General features: G+C 43.3%; 2 protein-coding genes across 2 annotated transcripts; one reads left to right on the top strand and one right to left on the bottom strand.

The window, feature by feature from the left end:
• Window positions 1–7,743: 7,743 nt before the first annotated feature.
• Window positions 7,744–19,639, bottom strand: lg8h10orf88 (linkage group 8 C10orf88 homolog). The gene is made up of 9 exons (XM_086304548.1): window positions 18,958–19,639; window positions 17,541–17,725; window positions 17,185–17,382; window positions 16,994–17,063; window positions 16,721–16,912; window positions 16,364–16,492; window positions 15,424–15,547; window positions 15,078–15,285; window positions 7,744–8,807 (listed from the first exon to the last, which is right to left on the bottom strand). Exons 2-9 carry the CDS (start codon window positions 17,687–17,689, stop codon window positions 8,585–8,587), a joined length of 1,293 nt encoding a protein of 430 aa, XP_086160674.1. The 5' UTR covers window positions 17,690–17,725; window positions 18,958–19,639; the 3' UTR covers window positions 7,744–8,584.
• On the top strand, window positions 18,977–25,703 carry asb3 (ankyrin repeat and SOCS box containing 3). The gene is made up of 9 exons (XM_086304547.1): window positions 18,977–19,551; window positions 21,871–22,041; window positions 22,145–22,257; window positions 22,672–22,804; window positions 22,954–23,131; window positions 23,210–23,428; window positions 23,519–23,821; window positions 24,434–24,567; window positions 24,657–25,703. Exons 1-9 carry the CDS (start codon window positions 19,350–19,352, stop codon window positions 24,887–24,889), a joined length of 1,686 nt encoding a protein of 561 aa, XP_086160673.1. The 5' UTR covers window positions 18,977–19,349; the 3' UTR covers window positions 24,890–25,703.
• Window positions 25,704–25,893: the final 190 nt, after the last annotated feature.

Raw genomic sequence — 25,893 nt, 5'->3', positions numbered from 1 at the left:
TAACACTGCGTTTGTGTTATTGAATCAGTTTTATTCAAAATCCCCACACTTGTGTCCACTCTTGCATAATGTCATGCACCCAGTTCTATATTTATAAGGAAGAACAAATATCTCACGGTGCATCTGGGAGAAAGTGGTGGAGTTTCTCTGAGAGAGAAGCCCGCACAACTAAACAACAACAGCTGGAAGAAACTCCAACAAGTGTCTGAGAAGGACAGCCTAAAAGGCCAACCTTTCCCGAGCTCTTCCTCCAGAGTGCAGATGGCTTAAAAATCCAACTGACGCCGGACTGTGGCTCGAGTTACAAACAAAAGACTGATTTGGAAAAAGAGGTTCATGAATGAGGCTTTTTATGTTACAACAGTCTAGGAGTCCATCGGCAACTCTGCCTCCCTCTCTCTGGCCTCTGAGGACAAAGGTCAATATTTGAGCATAGGCTGTATATTATACTTGCAGAAAGCTAAAGGGATGCCACATAGTGATCTGTGACGTCCCAAAATAAAGCCATCTCCATTTTGGTGCTTTGAAACCACACATGACAAGTGACCACCCAAAACCACTGGATCCTGCTTTTTGGGTCTAATGAGGAGGCCAATTTACAAAGTCAACTTCTTTGTATATTTAATAAGAATTGTAGCTGTTATTTGAGCTCATAAACTCATAAGGACAGTGTTTACTGATGGCACAGAGTATAGCGTGAAGTGTACAGGTCTACAGTTTCTGCTCAGATTTATTCCTGCAAAACTGACTGAAGATAAAAATCTTCACAATGCAAAAGACAAATAGTAACAATTCCTTTGATGGCGCTGTCACTTGGTGGAAGCCGTGAGTCCACCTGTATTGTAAAGAGGTAGCTGGTATTATTATTTATTTTGTGAATAAAGTCGCTCCGAGACACACCTCTGCTATCCTGACGTTACTGGAAGGTTTGATTGAGATGATTTCAACAGGTCTTACTCTTTGTGTTGTTAAAACTAAATAGTCTCATGTATACTGTTTTTTGGGCAATCATGGCATATGTTTGTTTACTGTTTGCAAATGTTACATATATGATTGAATCTGTTAAGATATAAAGAATTTCCAACGGTAATCATGAGCAGATTAATCGTAGTGTTAACATTACTGCACAGAAATATTGTTGATGCTGGACAGCAGCAGAATTTATTGTAAATAAGGAGACAATCAGAACTGTTATTGTTCCAGGAAGCTGGACCCTGCCCCTCTTATCAGATACCTGCAGGGCGTCCCAGACGACTCAGAGCATTTCACACCTTGACCCAACAAACCCAAAAGGGTGAATGGGTGGGTCAACGACTCTCTGAGGCATCAGGAGAGGTTAAAAACCTGAGAAGTCATCAGAAGGTCTGCAGATGCTGTGCATTAAAATACTGTGACTGCTGACTTTAACTAATTTAATGTATGTACATGTAAATCTTCTGTGTATTTGTGGTGTGTAAAGATTGTAAACAGTGGTGCGTAAAATGTACTTGATTGATATACATTAAAATGATACCACATTTTCCTTAATGATTAAATAAACCCATTTCAGCTACTCAGATTTGTTGCTTCCTGTTGACTGAGGGTGAAGGATCATTGTTGAGTGTGTGAAACAAACTGCCTTTCACATCAGGACAACATTGGACACTTTTAAAATCTTCCTAAATGTCTTTTACTCGTCTAACTGTGGACGGTTTGGTTAACAGGTGCTGTTTCTTTTAATGTGCTTGAAAGTAAACTTGACTTGGCAACAAAGGAAAACCAGCAGCTGAGGTCAGGACCCAAAACCCCATCTGCACCTGAATGTAGAAACACATCAGAGCACAACAACTGGACCATTATGGCCTGATAAACTTTCACTCATGTGCCTTTAATGTCTCCCACTGCTGTTGGGTGCGTCAGAATTTAACACAAAGGCAAAATGAGAGAATCAACGACTCTCAACGATCCAATCAGATGATTAACTGCCGCCCTGCACCAGCTGTAGAGCCTTTGAGATCTGAGTTGAAAGGCTTCAGAAACTCAAGTCCAGTTGCCTCATTTCAGCACAGTGTAGACCCAAATTCTCAAAATTATTTAACAGATTAATTCAATTATGCTTTTAGAAGCTCTAATCAGCACATGTGACATCAGGCACCACAAGAGGTTGGTGGTTTTTAAGGTTGACCTGTCGATCAACAGACGATGGTGAGTTTTCATTCATTCTGTTGTCTAAAACAACTTCCTGCTCACATTAACACGTAGCTGAGGAAATGAAATATTGCTTTTGTGTAAATGATTTAATCACATTAGTACTTGGACTAGTTATAGTGGACAGGAAATATTTACATTCAATGTAATGTCCAGTTACGTTCAACCCCCTGCAGATTTGGAAACTAGGACACTGATACAAATGGATTCAACAGCATCTTTAGCAGAAGAACCTTTGTTCCAGTGATTACATTAACATTTAAGTGTTCACCTTCAGTTCACGGCTGTGGTGTGAAAGACGAGTGAAAGAAGTAACGACAGTTATGCTGGAGTAACTGTTATTGTTCCAGGAAGCTGGACCCTGCCCCTCTTATCAGATACCTGCAGGGCATCCCAGACGACTCGGAGCATTTCACACCTTGACCCAACAAACCCAAAAGGGTGAATGGGTGGGTCAACGACTCTGAGGCATCAGGAGAGGTTAAAAACCTGAGAAGTCACCAGAAGTCAGTCTGAACCGCAGGACGAGAGGAAAGATGTCTTCAACCATGGGTAAGTCCTGGCTGCCTGCTTTTTAGCACTTAGATGTTCGCTAAACTAAGTCATTCTTATTACAAATGTACAAAGTGATTCTTTTAATTCTATCACTGCTTTCATCATCATCTATTCCTGACCTAACCTTTCTTCCAAAAAACTTACCAAGTTCAGAAATTAACTTAACATTTATATTGTTCTGAAGGCTTCTTTTTAAAACAAAGTAGAAACATTTTATTTTTAATAGTTGCTGAGATGAAGTGATGCAAACCATCAGCATACACGTGATCTTGTCCTGTATCTTGGTGTTTACCAAAGAAACATCATGCAGGCGGCTTTGCTAATGACAGAAACGTCCAGTTTGAAGCTCCAGTCAGTGTACGAAACGATAACTAACGGCGAGAACTCATTTTCCTAATGAGTAAAGAAACTTTGATTGTGTTTCAGGGCCACACGGAAGAATTTAATTTTGTTTCTCATTGCATTGTTGCTCATACATTTGTGATGCTTGTACCTTTCAGATATTCAGCAGCTGTTACCAATCAAAGAAGAACCAGATGACTGGAGCCCTGATATGGAGCAGCAAGTCTCACAGCTCCTCAGCATAAAGAAGGAAGAGGAGGAGGAAGCTGACATCACTGATTTCCCGCTCGCTGCTGCTGCGGTGAAGAGTGAAAATGAAGAGAAAGTGCACTCACTGTTTCATCATGTTAAAAATGAATACAAGGACGAGGAGGAGACTCAGACCTGCAGCTCAGGTAACAAACAAATTAAATTGAACTATGAAACTGCACCAACATTTTTTCTCTGTGAGGAATCAGGTTTTATATTTTGTCTGCTTCTGTTGTGGCTTTGTTAGTTTCACTTCAGTAATGTTATTAAAATATGGAGGGTATTTTTAGGGCGAGATTTAAGAACAAGTGATGAAATCCATTGAATACAGTCACCTCACTAATTTGATTTGTTTTATTTTAGTTTCTCTTCGTTTTAACTTAGTTGGCTGTGATTCGATTGGATGATGTAACTCTGTGAGATGGGCTTTAGGTTAGAGTCCATTCTGCAGGATACTGGAAACCAGTGTCCCCATACACCCAGCATTTTGGCTTTTTTAAAATATGCTCATCCATCTGTGTGTACCTTGCAGGTGTCCATCATCTGTTTGATATTAAAGAAGAGGTTTCCCATGAACGGAGCCCGATTGAAGACTCGGACTTCTTCCAGGAACGCTGCATTGGCCAGGATGGACTGCAGGAGGATGACACACGTGCAACAGCTCCCAGAACCTTTCCGATGCCAATATTCAGTGTTGCGTCCCGCAATGCATTGCAACGCCTCAAATTTGAACAGAGAGAAAAAATCAAATTCTGCGTGAAAACCAAGATATCTGTGAAGAAAACCTTCCAAATGCTTCAGGAAGTTTACGGCAGCAAAGCAATGAGCCGATCAAGATGCAAGGATTGGTATTTGCGTTTCAAAAATGGCAGAACATCCGTCGATGATGAAATCAGGTCAGGGCGACCCAGCACGAGCACAACTCCCAAGCACATCCGAGAAATCGATCAACTTGTGCGCCAGGATTTCCGGATCTCTCTGAGGGAGATTTCTGCCATTCTCAACGTGTCATTCGGAACGGTCCAGGCGATCCTGACGTCCACTTTGAACCTGCACCAAGTGGCTAACAAGCTTGTGCCCAGGCTACTCACTCCCGAGCTGAAGCAGTATCGTTTACGAGCCTGCGAGGATCTCCGTCAACAGACGCGAGATGACCCAACGTTCATGTCCCGGATCATAACTGGCGATGAAAGCTGGGTGTACGGCTGCAAGCCTGGAAAAGCAAGGAGGGTGAATCCGACAAGGAGCCAGTTCAAGGTCAAGCTCATCGTCTTCTTTGACATTCACGGGGTGGTGCATCGGGAAGTTGTTCCCGACGGTCAGGCGGTTGATGCTCCGTTCTACCTCAGCGTTATGACGCGTCTCAGGAAGAACATCGAGGCCAAACGACCTGAACTGTGGCAGAAAGGCGACTGGCTGCTCCATCACGACGACACACCCGCCCACGACGCACTGAAAGAGTGCCATTATTTCTGCTACACCGACACAAATCTCATTCTTCACCCACAGCACTCACCAGATTTGGCCCCCTGCGACTTCTTCCTCTTCCCCAAAATCAACGCCAAGTTGAGGGGACATTTTTTTGACACAGTGGAAGAGCTCCAGCATGCGTCACTGATAGTACTGGATTCACTGGGAGAAGAGGACTTCCGCAGAGCTTTCAGAGCGTGGCAGCAGCGCTGGGTGTGGTGTGCTGCTGTGCAAGGCAACCGCTTTGCAGCTGATGGTGGCCAGATTTGAATTGAATACATATTTTTGTATATTTGTTTCATATTTTTTCTATTTTTATTTTTTTTTGCATTAGCATGCATTTTTACTGATGTTTGATCTTGTTACATATAACTTTTTTTATTGTTTAAGTAGAGTGAAAATGGTAGGTGGTACATTGCCGTTGTAAATATGTCAGCATGTGCATATTTACAATTGGATCACTTTATAAAATGTAAATAACAACAGAGCAACAACAAAAAAGAGAAGGATGGGTCTTATTGTCATGATCAGAGCGATCCAATATTAATTCTCCAGATCCTCTGAATCTTTTGATGATAGGTGGTGGTGATGTTTAGATTGGCAAAGTCTTCAGTTTTACATTGATAGTTATTCTGAAACTGTTCCACAACTTTTAGATGTTTCTTGTTGTTTTTTGCAGACTGGTGAACCTTTACTTGAGAAATGTTTTTTTATTCCAGTCATGTTGTTGACCTGTTGCTGTAATTAGTCATGAAAAACTTCCTCCAGCTGTTTATTTTGAGTCCCTCTCGCAGCCTTTTTGAGATGTGCTGCTGCCATAAAAGCCAAACTGAGCGAATGTTTTTCATCTCAGGTCAAACATTTGATGTATTTTGTTGGGTTCTTTTGTGAATAAAAATATGGATTTGTGAGATTTGGAAGTCACTGCATTCAGTCTTTATTTTACACAGCATAGTTTTAGTTTGTAGTTTGCTGGGCTCTGGGAACGTAATAGAATATAATAGAGGGTAGATTTTGCAAGAAAGTGCCTGCTCCCCTCACACTCTTCTTCCACATAATGAGGAAAAAACTCTCCAAACTGGACTAAAGTAAAAAACATACCGTAACTGAAACATGATGGACCAACACAGAAAGACAACCATTCATTCTCACACTCATATTGGAACTGCCAGGTATTCTAATCCAAGCATGTCTTTTGACTGTGGGATGCCCAGAGCCCACACAAACCCCGGACCCTGTGACTGCGAGGCAGTGCTGTTTACCACCGCTCTAACATGAGAGCCTAAATTACTGTCAGTACTTCTTTTCTGTTTTTTGTACACAAATAAAAATAACTTTTATATATTATTTGCAAGATGATACTAAATCCTCTAAACTGTGTGAAAAATCATTTAAAAATAAGCAAATGTATCATGTAACCTGGTCTCATGGCAGAAAATACCCATATGTGAACAATCATATGCAGAGATTTTCTTCATGTGGTACCAAATCACAACAACTGTTGCCTCAAGGTCCTTTATATTGTGAGGGAAAGACCTTAAAACAATACAAAGGAAACCCCAACTATCATATGACCCCTATTAGCAAGCGCACATAGGGGGCAAGGAAAAACTCCCTTTTACAGGAAGAAACCTCCAGTAGCTCAAGCAATCAGCCAACTTTGACACAAATGAATCCCAGCATTTTATATCTGCAGGCCATGTCTCCAGACAATCTGAACAAGGCTACAAGGGAAACAGCTCAGGGAAATAGGACACAGGTGAAGTCAGTCAGGAAAATAATAGAGGGGTAGCAAAAGTCAAAGCCACAAGAGACGACTATCAAAGCAAAAGAGGAAATAACCCAAAAGATAGCAAGAAAGCACAGAGCCCAGAAACTACCGCTGACCACGAAACACTGACGATGCAGGAAGAATAAAGAGAGGATAACTTACAAAACTGAGCGATTAAACACAAAGCAAAACTCAGTATTCCCAGGGATCCACAGCATACTGGAATTTAAAAGGGAACAAATAAACATGAGCCTAAAAATACAATAAACAGAAAAGTGTAAACCTTGAACACTGGAGACGCAGGAAAAACCCCAAAGAAGCTCAAATTCAAACATATAACCAAAAATGTCTAAACTCCAGAGCACAGTGAAACCCAGAGACCTGGTTTGCACCGACTTGCAGACATTTTTTCCCATCATTCTCCACTGCTGACTCAGTGTCTGTCCTCCACATTTCCAAGACAACATCCACACATCATTCTTTACTTTGGCATCCTCCTTATGTAATCTGTGACCCATTTCCCTTCTGCTGACTCAGCTCGCAGCTGCCAGTGGTTTGCTGCATACCTTGGCAGCGTCCGCCCGCCATTTCTTTTCCTTCTCTTTGGGAACCAGACCTTTATATCTGTCCTGGACTGGACCGGCAGCTTTGGTTAGCGTGGAGCCCTTTCAGTGACCTTCATGGTTAGTTTCTTAGCCATTTATGACTCAGCTACTGGAATCGCTGACGGGAAACATCGGCTAATTTGATTTTGTCTTTTGGGAACATCTTGTGCAACATTTTCCTTCAGCTATTGTTGTCAGTAATTTTGGGCGTGTGTTAACAGTTGGAAAATGCACCGCTGGAGCCCAAAGAAACCAAATCAACCACCAAACTGTACTGACTGTAATAGCTACCCCTGTATTCTTCAGTTTCCCCTCATTTTTATATCTGAAACTAGGTGTGTTACTGTCTCATGTCACCGACAGTCTGAAATGATTTATTCACATATATCTCTGGTGGTGGCACCAGAATGAGAGATGTGATCAGAGGGATGCACACTAACACATCTGGAGCTGTGGGCCTGAAGCAGCTCACAGGCCTCGCTCGGTGTCTTGCACGCAGCCTTCTCAGGATTTCATGAGAACTTGTTTGCTTTACCAAATTCTCCAGAAATAAGAGAACCTGCACAACGTTTTAAAAACTTTATTAAGCTGTATAAATACATTTACTAGACTCACATCAGTACAGGTAAACATCACAGGTCAGCACAGCCGTTTTAATAGTTTACAGACATGTACAGTACTTAAAACATTACAGTGCCGTATTAAAGTACAGTTACACGTTCGATTTAGTCTCCTTAACAGGAGCAAGTTTTAAAACAAACTGAGCCGAGCAGGTCAGGCCCGAACAGCCTTCACATCACATCAGTGTCGTTTAGTCGTTTCTAATGTAAACCATGTAATCTTCTCTGACACGTGAACATCTGCTGCTTTTCTGTTTTACTTGTTTGAGACAGCTGATTAGACAAACCGAGACTTTTGAAGATGACTTTGTTTTAGTGCTGTTCAAAGACCAAACCATTAACTGTTTAAATAACTGGTACAATGATGAGTTTCAGTGCATATACAGAGGAGAAAAGAAGAGCAGGGAGAGATAAGTGGGTTGCATTTCAGCTGAACACTTCATGTAAGTCAGCTCTGCTGCACATCAACACTTTTTTGAAAGAGTCTCGTCCTCTTCCTGTACACTTCTCATGTTGTTCAAAATGCAGTGCAGCCATTGTAGTCGCGCTGACGAGACAGTCACTTTTTACAGGAGATAACATTTCTACAGAATATGAACTTACAGCAACACTGCTGGTTTTACATGTTAACCTCATATTTCAGGCTTCTAGTTTTATTGCTCCGTCTTTGTTGGCGTTTCTGTCCCGGCCTGCTTCCATCCCACGCTCGGGTCTGGTTTGAGGACGATGAAGAAGAGAATTAAGGCTTCCGGGGTTCAATGTTAGTCTTTTTAGTGCTTCTGGACTCAATGCATGGCTGGCGTCGGGGCGATCTGCTCCACCGGTCCGGTATCTGCTGCTCCTCGTGCTGAGCTGCTCATGGCTCCGTGGTTAAGGGTGACCAGCGGCAAAGCGCTCAGCAGGGCCTTCTCCAGCTTCTGCTCCAAAGCATCCAAGCGGCGGTCCATGTGCTCCTTCAGCCTCTTCTCCATCTCCTCCAGACGGCGCTCCATAGCTGAGTCCAACTCCCTGAAGGGACATAAAAGAAACAGTAACACTTTTTGAGAAAGTTGGACTTAATAAAATCTGTGTGCATCAGCCGCTGGTGTTGCCGATTTATGAGGAGGTATACAGCTGAAGCCACTGTCAGACAAGTTGAAGTGTGCAAGCTGACACTGAATTAAAATAAAGGGGACTATTTAAGGTCAGTCAAACCTTTGCCTGATCATCACTAATCAGAGATGAAGTTTTTTGACCAGGTCGCTGGTCTGTATGTGTATTTCTACTGTGTGATTCTGACAGAGCGGAGTGACTGTGGGCGATTCTTGAAAATGAAGCCACATCAAGAGACAAAAGCCTAAACATAAGCTAAACCACCCACACAGTCGGTGCTGACCATCATCTTCCTCAGACCTCACAATCCTGCTGCATCCACACTGATTCAGCCAAACCACCAGGAGGAAACTTTCTAAACTGAAAACACTAAAAAGATAAATAAATAATTTTTTTCCACCTTAAATATTTTCAGTCTTTTTGCAACATTTCTGTTTTGGTGGTTTACATGCAGAGTCCAACAGCATTACTATTTTGCCCTCAATGATCCTGAAAAATCCACAAAATCCTCCATTTTTTTCTTTCCTTGATTCAGTCACACCAGTCTGGCAGCTCCAGTAACTAAACCAAGGAAACTCCTGTTCAGTCAGTGAGCGCTGTCTCTGATCCTTGTCTGCACACTGATGGTTACTGTACGACATCCTCACAGGGCACTCTCCTGCTTTATGAAATATCAGAAGGTAAAAGTATGACAGGCTTGATGTACTGCGCTTCCATATCGGTAATGAAGGCCTCAGTCATACAGGCCTAGAGGTCAGTTGCTGACAATTTAGCAACCAGGTGCTGGGAAAAATGAGTATTCCACAACAAGCTGGCAAGTGGTTGCTGGCGATTGCTGTTAAGCTAAAGCCCCTTCACACAGGCTTGGAGACCAGTCAGTCGCCGCCGAACAACTACTTACCACTAGAGAAAAGTGTGTATTCTGTGAGTGATCAGCAAATAGTTACTGGAAGCTTCAGGCAGTCTCTAGAGTGACATCCATTGTAAAGAGATATGCAGAAAACCTCCTTACATTTCTTTGGTCGCTAGCAGAGGGCTGCAGTAACCAGACGTTTGCATGGAAAACACCAACTTATCTGCAAAAACTCAAAAACGACTCAACACACAGCAGTGAATCTTTAACACAAACTGGAAATGGAGACAATCCACCTTCAATTTTAAAGCTGGCAATCTAATTATGCATAATGAAGACTAGTTAAAAATGTCTCTGTGAAACTCAGACTAAGACGAGTCTTAGTTTGGAGCAAATAAATGAACCCATCTCAGATTACAGCAGACGTAAAGTCAGATAATCTACAAACAAGCTGTTATAAAAAATGTTATTAACCTTCACGCTGTGATAAAAAGGCAATAAAAAGTAAATGTGCACGTGAACTCCAGACAAACAGCATCAGGGGGAAAGAATAAACAAAGGAAGTGAACACACAGAGAGAAAACACAAGGAGCTAAACTTCAAAATAAAACAGGAAGCAAACAGAAATGGAGACCAGGAATAATCTCACATAAACACAAATAAACACAAACACGTGAGAACAGAGGAAAAACTACAAAAACACAAAGGAGCAGAAAAACTAACAACAGCCAAAGACGATTATAAAAACCGAAACAATTAACATCTACTGTTCAAAGCAAGCAAAGCCTTTAAGTAATCTACACCATTTATTACTTGTCCTCGGTTTTCTGGCATCACGCCTGAAGTCTTAAACTCTTTAAATATTTTAGTCCGACGACTCGTGGGAAAGACGTACCGTCGTGTCGCTGTCCTCGATGTGGAGTCACGCTCTGTCAGCCCACATGTGCTGCACAGATCTGACAGAGAGCCTGATTTATTGTGCAGTTTAACTCACAGAGACATTTTTATTTGAAGAGTGACACTAGGGTCAGCTGGAAAGTTACTCCAGCCACAAATAAATAAATACATAAAGGATTCTGTTTGTTCTGATGCAGCTTTTCAGATATTTTAATGAGTCACACAAACAGCGGTCCTGATAAATGACCTCTATTGTTTCAGTATCAGCCAGCCTCTAACCAACGGCAGCGCCTTCTGCCTACCTGTGCCTGTCAGCTGTTTAACAGCCAGAATGATTTTTGGGAATCACCACAGGAGAGATCCTCCCAGCAGATGTCATGATATCCATAAATATTCCAGCATGTAGGAAATGTTTGGGCGTCTGCTCATTCTTCACTAACACTATCAGCTAGAAATGTGACCTCAGACAATCAAAAGCATTGTTCTGTTGGACAAACGAGTCTCTGTTTAATCCACACGCTCAGAGCCTCAACAACGTGACTGTGCAACAATCACACAGCTGTGGTAACCGAAACACAGCAAACACAAATGCTTACTGTTTCGATAACAACAGCCATACCTCGCAGTTTTATATCATTTACATCAAGGCAAGGCAAGTTTATTTGTATAGCACAATTCAACAGCAAGTGATTCAAAGTGCTTTACAGAGACATTAGAAACAAAAACAAATAAAAAGCATGATTTAAAATTGATTAAAACAAGCAAACAAACAAACAAACAAACAAACAAACAAACTAATTAACAAACAAACAAACAAACAAAACAGATAAAATCAAAACAGATAAAATCAGAAACAGATAAAATCAGTAGTTAAATGTAAGTTTTGAAATTTAAGCTTAAAGTGTGGATTTGGTGCTTTATTCAAATGCAGCTGAGAACAGGTGAGTCTTCAACCTGGATTTAAATAAACTGAGTGTTTCAGCTGATCTGAGGCTTTCTGGGAGTTTGTTCCAGATATAAGGAGCATAAAAGCTGAATGCAGCTTCTCCGTGTCTGGTTCTGACTCTGGGAACTGATAAAAGACCGGATCCAGATGACCTGAGGGATCTGGAAGGTTCATACTGGGTCAGGAGGTCACTGATGTATTTTGGTCCTAAACCATTCAGAGCTTTATAGACCAGCATCAGAACTTTAAAGTCTATCCTCTGACGGACAGGCAGCCAGTGTAAAGACCTCAGAGCTGGACTGATGTGGTCCACTTTTTTGGTCTTAGTGAGGACTCGAGCAGCAGAGTTCTGAATGAGCTGTAGTTGTCTGACTGATTTTTTAGGTAGACCTGTAAAGATGCTGTTACAGTAATCAAGCCTACTAAAGATGAATGCATGGACTAGTTTTTCCAGGTCCTGTTGAGACATCAGATCTTTTATCCTTGAAATATTCTTGAGGTGATAGTAAGCTGACTTTGTTATTGTCTTAATGTGTTTTTCTAAGTTTAGGTCTGCATCCATCACTACACCCAAATTTCTCGCCTGGTTTGTGGTTTTTAGATGTATAGATTGAAGTTCTCTGGTGACCTGTAATCGTTTTTCTTTGGCGCCAAAGACTATTACCTCAGTTTTGTTTTTGTTTAGCTGGAGAAAATTGTGGCACAACCAGTCATTAATTTCCTCAATGCATTTACCAAGAGCCTGTACAGGGCCTCGGTCTCCTGGTGACATTGTGATATATATTTGTGTGTCATCTGCATAGCTGTGATAGTTTATTTTGTTGTTGTTTATAATCTGTGCCAGTGGGAGCATGTAAATGTTAAACAGAGGGGGTCCCAAGATGGAACCTTGGGGAACTCCACATGTGATACTTGTCTGCTCAGATGTGAAGTTACCTGTTGATACAAAGTATTTCCTGTTTTCTAAGTATGCTTTGAACCAGTTTAGTACAGTTCCTGAAAGACCTGCCCAGTTCTCCAGTTGTTTGAGTAATATGTTGTGGTCAACTGTGTCAAATGCTGCACTGACATCATTAACAAGAAGAAAATTTCACCAAGTGGCTCCACAGTGTGAGGAAAATGTGACAGGCATGTGGTGAGCAAACACAAGTGTGAGTATGTTTAATGACGCCAGATGCAGGAGGAGCTTCTGGGAAGAAAACAATTAAATCAGAAGAAAAGGTCCCAAACACAACAGCAGAAACGGGAACGACTGACAGATCTGTGCATGTGAAAGGCCACAGCTGATAAAGCTGTCCAGAAACACACATGTTAGGTTAGGTGTTTATTCTAAATGAGCTGGGTGAGGTAGACAGAAGTGCGTAAGATAAAGTGCTGTATAAATGAATGTATGGTTGAAGTGTTGAAACAGCTGGTTTAATGTAGGAAAAAGTACAATTATGATGCATTTCTGCATTAAAAAAAGAGTGTCCCTAATATTCCGTCTGTGAAGACTTCTGCAGCATGTACACACAAAAACTGAAAACTGAACACCTACCAAGGAACGTGCATTGGACTCGTCCAATTTTAAGACACAGCTCCAGTTAAAAGCAGAAATCCTTGAGCCACTAAGAACCAAAGTCTTTAGTATTATGCAAAAAGCTGCTGCAGGATTCCTGTAATGATTCTTCATGATACTTCACCTACAACACCCCCCTCCTCACCCCACACAAAAAAGGATTTCACACCACCTCCTCCCACCACAACTCTTCATATTCATGAAGAAGGTGTGAGGAAGCAGTTTAAGAGTCTGAATGCTCGAAAAGCTCCCGGCCCAGACGGTGTGTCTCCTGCCACCCTCAGACACTGTGCAAACGAGCTGGCCCCAGTGTTTTCTGGCATTTTCAACTCCTCACTGCAGGCATGTCATGTGCCTGCCTGCTTCAAGTCCTCCACCATAATCCCTGTCCCCAAGAAACCTAGGATCACTGGACTAAATGACTACAGACCCGTGGCTCTGACATCTGTGGTCATGAAGTCTTTTGAGCGCCTGGTTCTCTCCTATCGCAAGACCCTCACGGCCCCCCTCCTGGACCCCCTGCAGTTTGCATATAGAGCCAACAGGTCTGTAGATGACGCCATCAACATGGCCCTACACTTCATCCTGCAGCATCTGGACTCCCCAGGAACCTACGCCAGGATCCTGTTTGTGGACTTCAGCTCTGCCTTCAACACCATCCTTCCAGACCATCTCCGAGGCAAGCTTTCCCAGATGAATGTGCCTGATCCCATCTGCCGGTGGATCACTGACTTCCTGACGGACAGGAAGCAGCACGTGAGGCTGGGAAAGAATGTCTCGGACTCCCGGACCATCAGCACCGGCTCCCCTCAGGGCTGTGTTCTTTCTCCCCTGCTCTTCTCCCTGTACACCAACTGCTGCACCTCCACCCACCAGTCTGTCAAGCTAATCAAGTTTGCAGATGACACCACCGTTATTGGACTCATCTCTGACGGGGACGAGTCTGCCTACAGGAGGGAGGTTGAACGTCTGGTGTCCTGGTGCAGCCACAACAACCTGGTGCTGAATGCCCAGAAGACAGTGGAGATTATTGTGGACTTCAGGACGCACACAGCCCCACTCCCCCCCATCATCCTGACTGACACCCCCATCACCTCTGTGGACTCATTCCGCTTCCTGGGTAGCACCATCACCCAGGACCTGAAGTGGGAGCCCACCATCACCTCCGTCATCAAGAAAGCCCAGCAGAGGATGTACTTCCTGAGGCAGCTGAAGAAATTCAACCTGCCAACACGGACGATGATGCAGTTCTACACTGCAATCATCGAGTCCATCCTCACCACCTCCATCACTGTGTGGTACGCTGGAGCCACTATCAGGGACAAACAGAGACTGCAGCGTGTTGTGCGCTCTGCTGAGAAGGTGATTGGCTGAAGACTCCCATCTCTGCAGGACCTGTACACCTCCAGGACACTGGGGCGTGCAGCTCGGATCTCAGCTGACCCTTCTCACCCTGGACACAGTCTGTTTGACCTGCTCCCCTCAGGCAGGAGGCTCCGGTCCATTCGCACCAGAACCTCTCGCCATAAGAACAGTTTCTTCCCCTCTGCTGTTGGACACATGAACAATAACCGTATGACTGTCCCCACCACTAACACATGACCCTACGCTGTGTCACTGCATCATTCCATGTTTGCACTGATCACCACCTGCACTCATGTATATATCATGTATATATCTATCTACTTAGCACTTTTAATTCTTATTCTCATTTTTATTTTCATGTCTATTTAAGCTTAATTTATAACAGTATTTATAACAGTATGTTTGCACTGAAGCACCGCAGCAATTTCCTAATGTTGTAAACCTGCTCAACATTTGGCAATAAAACCCTTTCTGATTTCTGATTCTTTTCTAACACAAGGTGGAGCCAAATCATCTGATTCCAACATGGAGCTGCTGTAGGAAAAGTGCTCGCTACACTCGACTCACCACGTGCCGTTTCTCATCATCTTCTCCTTCTCTGCTGCAGCATCATCCAGTCTCAGCTGGGTCACCTGACCGCAGACGTTCTGGAGCATGGGCAGAAGCTCGGGACCGGAGCTGAACCCCTGGTTGACCCCCTGTTCCTTCAGGAAGTGCGACAGCATCTCTGTCAGCTGAGTGTAGCTCATCGGGCCGCCATTCTCACTGGGACTCGCTGGAGACGGATAAAAGGTTTTATCGAGGTGTTAGAGAATTACCACAAATAAGTTTTTCTACAAGTAGAAGCCCAAATCCACTCCTTAGTGACTACCATGTTCATGTATGTGACCATAACAGACATGATCATCCTTACTAGTGTTATCAGTGCTGACACTGGACATTGGCAGGTCTACGGAGGAGGGGGTGGAGCCCTCCGACATCACTCCGTTCTGGGTCTGTGAATCTTCATCTGCAGGCCTCAGGAAGCTGTCTGGAGGCTAGCGACATTGAAAAACATCTGACTTACAGAGTGTTTAAACATCTTCTGAACACACATTATATCTGCGTCAAGCTGACAGAAGCATACAGAGATGCAGGTGGATTTGTGTGCATAGTCTCTAAAAGGATATCTGACTTTACTTAACTTTAGTTGTGAATCTGAGCAGCTGGTGGAAGATTACCTGATTCCTTCACTGCTTTAAGCTGAAATACACTCACTGCACATGTGGACAAAACAAGCTAAAGCCAGAATCTGACTTTCAGATGTCTCTCTTATCATACATGTAAACAAGACAAATCTGAAATAATACTGTAGCACAAAACTAGTCGGACTAGCTGAGCTTAGCTAAAGAGCCTCTGATCACAGTGGCTTCTTTTTTTATCTACCTTTAAATCACATTAGAATTTATAGCTGTGGCATCTAAAGGTTCCAAGAAAACATAAAAACCTCTAAACATCAATCAGCTTTCTTCTTTCTGTACAATTATATGCGGACAATTAGAATCACTCAAACATTTCACATAATAGAAAAACACGATCATCACAATCAATGAAGTGGTCCAAGGTTTTTCTTTGAGTTCATCAAACAGGCAGCATTAATGGATTAAAGTTCTGGCAGACACTCCAGACCAAACCTCAGACTCCAGCCAGTTTAGTTTTTCTGAACTTTCTTTGTTAATCCAGGCTTTCTGCTTCAGGCTCTGTTCACACTCACAAAATCACTTCACTCTTTTCTTCTGCACCAAACTGGTGTGGGCCGAGTTTTTAAATGGTCTAATCTAAGAACAAAGAACAGCACAAATGGGTTTTTGTACCTTAAATTCTGCAGGTCGAGGCAGAATATTGCCAGCTCCTGGACACATGCTGACTTCTCTCCCCAAACCAGAGAAAGCTCCACTGCCCATCAGGAGAGGCAGGAAACCAGCCAGAGAGCCGGTCTGATTCTGGAGAGACAAACACCAACACATGCTTCAGTCCCTGTTTCATTCTTTATGTCTGGTTAGTTCTTATGCTTTGGACACTCAGAGAAGCCGTTCCAGTTCCAGTAACAGTAAGATCTGAGACAGAGGCCTGACGAGGTACACAGAAACTCAAATCCATAAGGCATACTCTCATCAGCAGGAAACACCCACATTATAAATGTCAGAGAGAGCATCTCTGAGCTAATTTACCTTCTGCTGGAACTGCACCATTTCCATGAGATTCTGAGCTCCTGGCGACAGGCTTGTTCCCATCTCCTCCATCAGACACTGCACTCGCTGCATGTCTATGCCCGGGTTTGGGGCTGGGCAGGACTGCAGCAGCTGAAGACTCACGATGACTTTAGCCACCATAACACTGCTCCTACCTGCCAGGGAGAGTAACTGGGAGAGAAGCAGCTCGTTAGATTCTCATACAAACACGACTGTGTAACAAACTGCATAAACTAAAATGTTCTGTTTTACCTTCACTTCACAGGCAGAGGATGGCTCCTCAATGATCAGCTGCTTCTTATAGAAAGGCCCTCTGTCAGCACTGTGATTCACAAACAAAAGAAGAAGCATCACTTCTTAACATCAGACAATCAGCAGCGTCTTTATCAGAAGACCGAAGACCCTTTGCTCATTGGCTCTTCTGACCTGTGCAGCCTGTGTACCTGTCTAGCTGGATGCTGTCGTCCTTCGATCCCCGTACAGTCCCACAGTACTCTCCGGTCTGGCTGTAAACCTCCATGGTTCGAGCCTCACTTATAACGAGCAGGCGGCTGATGGTGGCAGGTAAGCTGGGGTTGCAGTGGAACTTCAGGACACAAGGAGACCCTTCCTCCATCTGCTCTAGCAGCACTGGATCACCACTGTGTGTGGCAGATAAGTGGGAAATGTACCATTCACTTAAATAAAAGGAAAATCCACTTCTCATCTTTGCCTTCTGTGCGACTAGACAAAGATTAATTGCAACTGCCTATTGATTATAGCACTAACTGCTTCTTAATATCAGCTAGAAGCTTCTTACCAGTGAGTTTCTTCTCTGTCCAACTCACTGACTTCATCTTCTTCTTTGGCCGTGTTATTGATGTGAACAGGAAGAACGACGTCAGCCAGTTGACGCCCCTGAGTGTGACAGACCCAAGCAGCTTCACTTTTCACAGAGATGTCCACCATAATGCTGCGGCTTGCTGTAACCTTTGAGCCAACGACCTAGGATACAAAATTGGAAACAATTAGGAGAACGGGTTACAGATTCAAGACAAGATTAAAGACTGACTAAAGCCACTGTAAGACAGAAACAATAAGAGTCATGTGCTTTTGTCTTTGGCAAAGATAGTGGATATACTGGAGCTGCAGTTCCAATATATCCACGATCCTTCCTCTGCACACATCCAAACCATCCCAGCCTCACTCTCTCTGTCTCCAGACCGCTCAGCCTCAGCTGTCCCTCTGATGTACTCATTTCTAATCTTGTCCATCTTTGTCACTTCCAGTGAAAATCTTAACATGTTTTGCTCGTGTTGTCTTTTTGTCTCCATCTTCTTCTTGTGCACTGTCCGTTGCTTGTATGGTTGACCCTAGGTATTTAAACTCATCCACTCACTCAGCCTCTTCCACCTGTCTCCCTCTCATTCATGCATGTATTCTTTCTCGCTTCTTCCAGCTCCCTCGTCTAACTGCGGATCACAGTGTCGTCTGCAAACATCATAATCGACAAACACTGCTGTCTGACCTCATCTGTCAGCCTGTCCATCACTACTGCAAAGGAGCTCAGAGCAGATCACTGGTGTAATCCCACCCTCAGCCCACCTGTCTCTCTTACCGCACACCTCACCACTGTTCTCTGCCAGAGTGCCAAAGTTCCTCTTTTGACACACTATTTTCCGCTTTCGCTGATCCATAAATAAAGAGTGAAGCTCCTTATGACCTTCTCTATATTTCTCCATCAGTACTCTCAAACATCACATCTCTGGAGTTCTTTCTCAGCATGAAACCATACTGCTGCTCACCGATCATCACGTCGCTGCCTAACCTAGCTTTAACAACTCTGTCCCAAATCTTAAGATATGACTCGTCATTTTGTTTTTACTCTCTGTAAACTTTTATTTCAACTAAAGTTTGCTTTTATGATCATTCTTTTTCTACTTTAAGTAATAGAAATGCTGTGCAGTCCCACACAAAGCGGGACCGCTGGTCTCCCTGGTCCACAGTTAGTCAGGTGGGCCAGATTTCAGATTTAAATGAATATGATGATGAATATGTGATATGTTTGATTTCTGACAGTTTGTTTTAAATTACAGGCACAAATGTTACTCTGAATGACGTGTAGTGCAGGAGTACACACAGTACTGATCGGTTGTATGTTGTCACATCCGATTCTTTGCTACAGCTGCAGTAACTCTGTGAACGTCTCGCCGTGACGGGAAATAAAGCGCGTTTACCTTCAGAGTGCCTCCTGAACCCGCTGAGAAGAAGCTTCCAGGCTCTTCTTCTTCACGTTTCTCCAAACATGTCTGAAAATCTGCTAATTTTAGCAACAATTAACGGCTAAACGATTAGCTGAAGCTACAGCTGACACGCGACGCTGGATCGTAGGATTGTTGTGGTGTGACGTCATCAACAGGCGCCGCTCGGAATGCCGTTGTTCCGTTCCTAACGTCTGTTTGGTAACTAAAGACATGTTTATTTCTTGATTTAAATTAAAAACTTTTCCGGACCCAACAGAAACGTGTACGTCGGGTTGTGCAAAATCATCCAGAGTAACTCTGAGGTTGTGTTTTGACTGTTAATCCTTGTTGAAGTTAAAATAACGAATGTCTCTGTGAACCTGGGCATGGACTTCACTGAGTGCTACCGAGACACGGTGTCCAGTGTGGCCGCTGCTGCTCGCTCAGGCTGCACTAGGCGGCTGAGGACGCTGATTCAGAGAGGCTGCAGTGTGGACTGTCGGGACAACCGAGGCTGGACCCCCCTGCACGAGGCGGCGGCAGCTGGCAGCAAAGTGTGCGTCCAGGAAATCCTGTCAGCTGTCAGAGGTAAGAGAGGCTGCTGCACAGGTATCCAGTACTACTTCCTTTAGGTGTCTCCAAAGGCGGATCATCTGCCTTCCTTCGTCTCACCCTATCCCAGCATCCTCCTCTGTCACACCAACCCTCTTCATGTCCTCCTTCACACGAACCTCCTCTGAGGTCTTCCTCTTTTCTTCCTGCCTGGCACCTCCATCTTCTGCATCCTTTGGCCACTGTCCGTCTTCTGCACATGTCCGAAAGGTCTCAGCCTTGCCTGTCTAACGTTGGATGCAAAGTTAGAAGAGACCCTAGTGTCCAACAGTCCCCATCGCTCCAAACAAGAAGGGGCTCAGAGCCAATCCCGGATCTTATCCCACCCTCACCTTCAACCCATCTGTCACTCCTACCCTCCTCCACCACTGTCTCACTGCCCTCTAATATGTCTTGCACCAGCCTCACATACTTCTCTGCCACTCCTGATGTTCTCATACAGTAACACAATATGTTTGGGCCCATTACAGTCATACTATGTTTGACTGGCAGATGTACCTGGAGCAGCTTCAAAGGGATGCGTGTCTACTCCCGGGATCGAATCAGGGAGCTTTCACTTGATAGAAAGTGAAAACTGAGATTATTTATTGCTTTTTCATAAATACATGCTCATTTTGCATTTTTAGGACAGCAGCATGTTTAGTTCAAAAAACATTTAACAACAACTGCCAAACTTTTGAAAAGCAAAGTGCTTTCACATTGTTGCTCGATGTGGTATTTCAGATGGACGACAGGTCGGGACTACTCAAGTACATTACACAAGTACTTCTTTACTCAAGTAACGGTGAAAAAGTACACAAAAGTACACACTCTGATATGTGCTCAAACTTCCACCTTCCATATTAATATTATAATAAAATATTATTTATACAAACTTTATTTCAACTTAAATTCAAATTCTAATAAATTAACTCAGCTTGAACTCCTGATATGCTGAACAAAAAAAGAAAGGGAATTTAAAAAGCTCTCTTTGCTGCTGACTGCACTTTAGATGTGTGACTTTGTCGTGAAACCCAAACAGTAAGATGACTATAGTGAAAGGTTAAAGTGGGATTTTACAGATTTTGTGCACAGCCTGTCATCAGCCGGCCCGTCCTGCTCCTCTTTATGGATTTATCCAGCAGGATATGAGCTGATGTTACATGAGCTGTCGTTTTATTGATTTACATGGATGCTTCTTTGTGAAAAAGATGTACTTGTACTTGTATTGACAGGCAGAATCTGATACTGTGGAGCCTTTCATTGAGCCAGGTCAGCTTGACACTGAAAAGAGCAGAATCCTAATATTTTCCATTACATGGCGTTCCCATTGACAGCATAAGGCTAGTGCAAAGGTGGAATCCAGTGTATGAATCAGTTTGTGGCTTTGATGATATTTCTTAGAAACATTGCATTTAAAATGTCCATTAGAAAATGTTAGTCTCTCCTCCTCTTCTGTAGCACAAGCCGCAGCTTATGGGCATCTGCACCAAAGAAATACCGTTCCATATCATTTAAGCCAGGAGTGAGGAAGTCCAGGCCTCAAGGGTCGGTGTCCTGCAAGTTTTAGATGTGTCCTTGATCCAACACAGCTGATTTAAATAGCTAAATGACCTCCTCGACATGTCTTGAAGTTCTCCAGAGCCCTGGTAATGAACTAATCATGTGATTCAGGTGTGTTGATCCAGCGTGATATCTAAAACCTGCAGGACACCGGCCCTCGAGGCCTGGAGTTCCCCAAACCTGATTTAAGCCTGATTGAATCCCAGAGTATACTGAATAAATAAATGATGCAAACTGTATTTTTTTTTCCTCTCTGATCTCTTCATGTGCGAGCACCGGTGATGGATATTGTTCCTTCTGCTTGGGGTCTGATTAGTTCGATGTCTGGAAAGTACCCAAAGACATAGTAGCTCACATATGTTAAACCTAAACAAAATCAGCCTGGTTAGAAAATGTAAGAAGTAGAGATGTTTGTGTTAAAATGAAGAGAGTAAAATTCAAAGTAAATGGCCTGTATTTATATAGCGCTTTACTAGTCCCTAAGGACCCCAAAGCGCTTTACATATCCAGTCATCCACCCATTCACACACACATTCACACACAAAGTAAAGTAAAGTACAGAAGCACAGTATCTGTACTTCATTACTTCCCACCTCTGAGGGTATTTCTACTCCTTCTACTTCTCTGCTGGACTCCAGATGGATGTGAATGATTAATGGATAAATCAGTCACTTCAGCAGCTGTTTTAAAGTTATATGTGCGTTTCTCTTATTTGCGTTTTGTTCTTCCTCTTTGGTTTCCGCCTGTGTGCAGCACGCTCCTCCAGCTGTAGTCGTGTTTATGTGAACCATCTGACGCATGAGGGTGAGTCTGCCTGTTACCTGGCAGCGCAGTGTGGACACCTGTCAGTGGTCCGACTGCTCCTCAAAGCACACGCTGATATCAACCAGCTCACTAACGACTTGTCCTGTCCTCTTTATGAAGGTATTACAACTGCGCTTCACTGATGTTTAATTTTTTTCTGTTTTTGCTTGTCTAACCCTTTAAGCTCCTCTAACCAAATGAATGTCCCAAAATGTACTTCCAGCTGTTAGCCACGGGCACACAGATGTTGTAGCACTGCTGGTAAGCAAAGGTGCTGAGGTCAACAGAATGCACACAGAGTCCGGCTGGACCTGCCTGCACCAAGCTGCATATAAGGTAGGCATTAGCATTAGCACTCACGCTCTTAAACGAACAGTTTTCATTTAACAGTAGATCATGACTTTTTGGTTTCGGTCAGGAAAGCATGGTCACATCTGTTGGGGATTTTCCCTTATTGCCCTTAAGTTTTCTGACTGGCTGCAAGGCACAGAGAGAGAGAGACTTTGTGCATGTATTAACCTTTTTATTACATTTCACTTATAAATGAACTCATTTTTTACCTTTGAACACCTGCAGAAAATGTGCAAACTGGCACATAAAAGTTCAGCAGAATGCAGGGATGCAGTGATTTCTTGTGATGCTCACTGTGAAGAATGTAGGGCTTAAACGTTCCTGCTCTCTGCTGCCAGCATTAGCTGTGGGGTCCTTGTGTGTTTGCTGATTGTATTTAAGATCATGTTTCTCCCAAAGGGCCACACTGAGATCGTGCGCATTCTTGTTAACAAATGCAACCTGGAGGAAGTAGATGATTACAGGATTTCCCCGTTATTTGTGGCTGCACAGTACGGACAGAGGGGGTGCCTGGAAATACTCGTTAACGCCGGTAAATATGATTTACTTTTAATGGTAGCTGTACATTTGTTTTCCTCCTTGTTAAAGGATCTCATGCTCCATGTCCTCTTGGCCTCTTCTTTAGGAAGTAATTAAGTAAAATAGATTACACAGTTAATTTTTAACCTGCTTTCACTTCAGGTGCCAACGTGAACACGCAGGCAGTTGATCTGAGTACACCTCTGTTCATCGCCTCTCAGGAGGGACACCAGGCCTGTGTGGACTTCCTGTTGGACCACGGGGCTGACCCTAACATGGTCTGCAGTCACGACTGGCCTCAGTTTGCCATTCACGCCGCAGCCCAGTTTGGTCACATCGGGTACTGACACATAAATTAACCTCTTTTAAAATAAGGCTGATTGTGTATTTTTGACATTTTGATATTCTGTCACTCCAGCATCCTCAGGAGCCTCATAGCTGTTACGGATCATGCGTGCGACCGTGGCGAGAGCATGGTGAGTCCGGTGTATGTAGCTATTAACAGCGATCAGACCAAGAGTGTGGAATTGCTGTTGAGGGAAGGTTACAGCCCAGACGCCCAGGACTGCTCACACACCCATGGCCTCCTCTCACCGCTCTCCCTGGCCTTGTATCGCACACCCCAGAAACCTTACAGGTGTGTAAGAATGCCGATTTTACCACCTTGCACATATTTGCAAGATAAACCAGATGGTTTATTTTAGTTTGATATTAAAATCTCTTTCAGTGAGTCGGTGAAACTGCTGATAGCTGCAGGAGCAAGGTTGAATGAGGAAGATTGGATTTATGCTTTGGCCACTGACGAAGCAGACCTGCTGCAGCTGATATTTGAGCACCGGTGGATACCTCGCCCAGAGGCTGTGACCAGCGACGAATCTGTACTGCAGCATGATGGGAAAACTGAGCTGAAGCTGAGAGAACTGAACGAGATGCTCTGTGTGGCTCTAAACCAAGTACATTTTGCTGGCTGCTGGCTTCCTCCTCTCCTGAAGGCAGGACTGGAACCATCTTTACTGCTTCAGCCCCACATGTAAGGCGCCACTCCACCTCTGTCTCCTTAGTTATCAACAAGCTGTAATAGGTTTGTTCCCTGTTCCCTGTTTGGGCCTCTAAAAATCAAAAGCTTGACTTTGTTTAATTTGGCCAGGCACAGTTTCAGGGTCACCCTCTCATGCACAGCTGCTGTTTGGAGAAATCACAGAGGATGTTCTAAGTAAACAGTTCTCTAACTTTCTGACTCGCCCACTTCAGAAGCCAAAATAAGGTCAAACCCCACAGTTAACAGGTTTTATTAGTCAGTGATGTTAAACGAGGATCCCAATTAAATTTTAGTGACATTAAGATTAGCACAGTAGCATTTGCATCAGCCTGTTTTTGCCTGCCAAAATCAAATTCACTCATCTTAATTGCGCTCATTTTATTTTCCTACCTTCACTCACCAGCAGTGGCCGTTTCCCCCACCAGAAGAGGACTTCGGGGGAATAATCTTAAAAAAAAAAAAAAGCTTCCATATTTAAAGCTGTCTGGATATGCCTGAGAAAATTATTTTAAATAGGAGATCGGCTAAATTTAAGTCAGGATCCAAAGCTGGTTGATCACCCATCATCATTATCTGTTCCTTTGTGTCATCTGTCCTTTGTAGGTTGGAAGAGGCAGACAGCCAGGTGTTAAATTACCTCCTTGAGTTTGTAAACTGGTCGACTTTATCTCCCCATTTGAAACATATTCTGGATCGAAGGGTGGCAGAAAAGTCCTGGGATCCACATCCATGTTTCGGTACAGCAGTAAATATGCACTGCAGAGTTTAAATAACCTGCACGTGGAAACACTGCAGCGATTGATCTTTTCTCTCCACCTTCTTTCAGACTCCGTCCCCTGTCTTTCCCACATCTGCCGGCTGCAGGTCAGAACACTGCTGGGACCAGATATCCTGATGAGGACCAATGTCGTCCAACAGCTTCCTGTCCCCAACCTGCTTCATGATTTCCTTAAATTCAGGGACATCCCAGAAGCTTCATACCCACACGCGCCACTATTGCCAATTTTACAGCGAATCGAGGAACATCGCAATACACACCAGCACAGACATGTTCTATGACCACATCGGTGTCTTATGTTCAACCCAAGAATCCATATTATTCCATTAAATGCAAATATTCAAGTCTGGTTCATCATTTTATGCACATTCCTATTTGGAGTATGGATGGATTGGAGGTTTAAACAGAAGAATGTCAGGTACAGAAGAGGGACAAATTAATAGAAAAACCAAAAAGCCTCTTACTAAGGTGTTGGACCACCAGAACAGCACTACTGCTCCTTTATGTTTATTCTTGAAATGTCTGGAAAGTCACTGGAGCGCTGGACACTATTCTTCCAAAAGATATTCCCTCATATGTTTTGATGATGTTGGAGAGGACCGTCTAATGGTCAAACATCTCCCACAGGCGTTCATTTGGATTGAAATGTTGAGACTGCACACGTGTGATTCACACCATTTTCATATTCTTCAGTGACCCTTGTGCCCTATGGATGAGGGGAATTCTCACTCTGGAAGAGAGCATACATTAGGATAAAAGCCAATCACATAGACAAACGTTGTATTGATTTGCAGTGATCCCTCCCCTTTTTGTGCAGGAAGTACAGCTAGTGTCAATAAACAGCTCACTAGTGGTTAAAATAACAAAGCAGCCAAGAAATATATATCATACAAATAGATGTAATTATCCAAACTCATTCATATTCTTCCTCCGTTTTATTGGCACCACATCATCAAAAGCTGTACGGGGACGATTAGATGGCTCGTACGAGTCTACGCACTGCAGGCGTGAAGGATTACGGGGTGTTTTTTTTCCTTTGTCATCTATCCGTAGCTTACTTCACCTGTTACTTTCTAGAAATTGTATTGTACTTAAGTGATTTGTAATAAATTTTATGGCTAAGCCTTTGGCATTAATGCTATGATTTAATAAAATTATTTTTCTAATTAAAGTGAAAATTTCCCCAAACAAGAGATATTTGTTCGCTTCATTTATCAAACGACATGCTCTGTTTGTGAAATGAAAATAAATGCCTGCTGCTGCATTCTGATTGGCGCAGACTTGC

The sequence above is a fragment of the Aulonocara sp. 'chitande type north' Nkhata Bay genome, linkage group LG8 (assembly GCF_057382095.1).
Source record: "Aulonocara sp. 'chitande type north' Nkhata Bay isolate Kocher_YH1m ecotype deep benthic linkage group LG8, A_spYH_male_GT1.1, whole genome shotgun sequence".
Classification (NCBI taxonomy): domain Eukaryota; kingdom Metazoa; phylum Chordata; class Actinopteri; order Cichliformes; family Cichlidae; genus Aulonocara; species Aulonocara sp. 'chitande type north' Nkhata Bay.
Note: the sequence above shows the minus strand (reverse complement) of the source record. Positions and strands in the feature narration are given on the sequence as shown.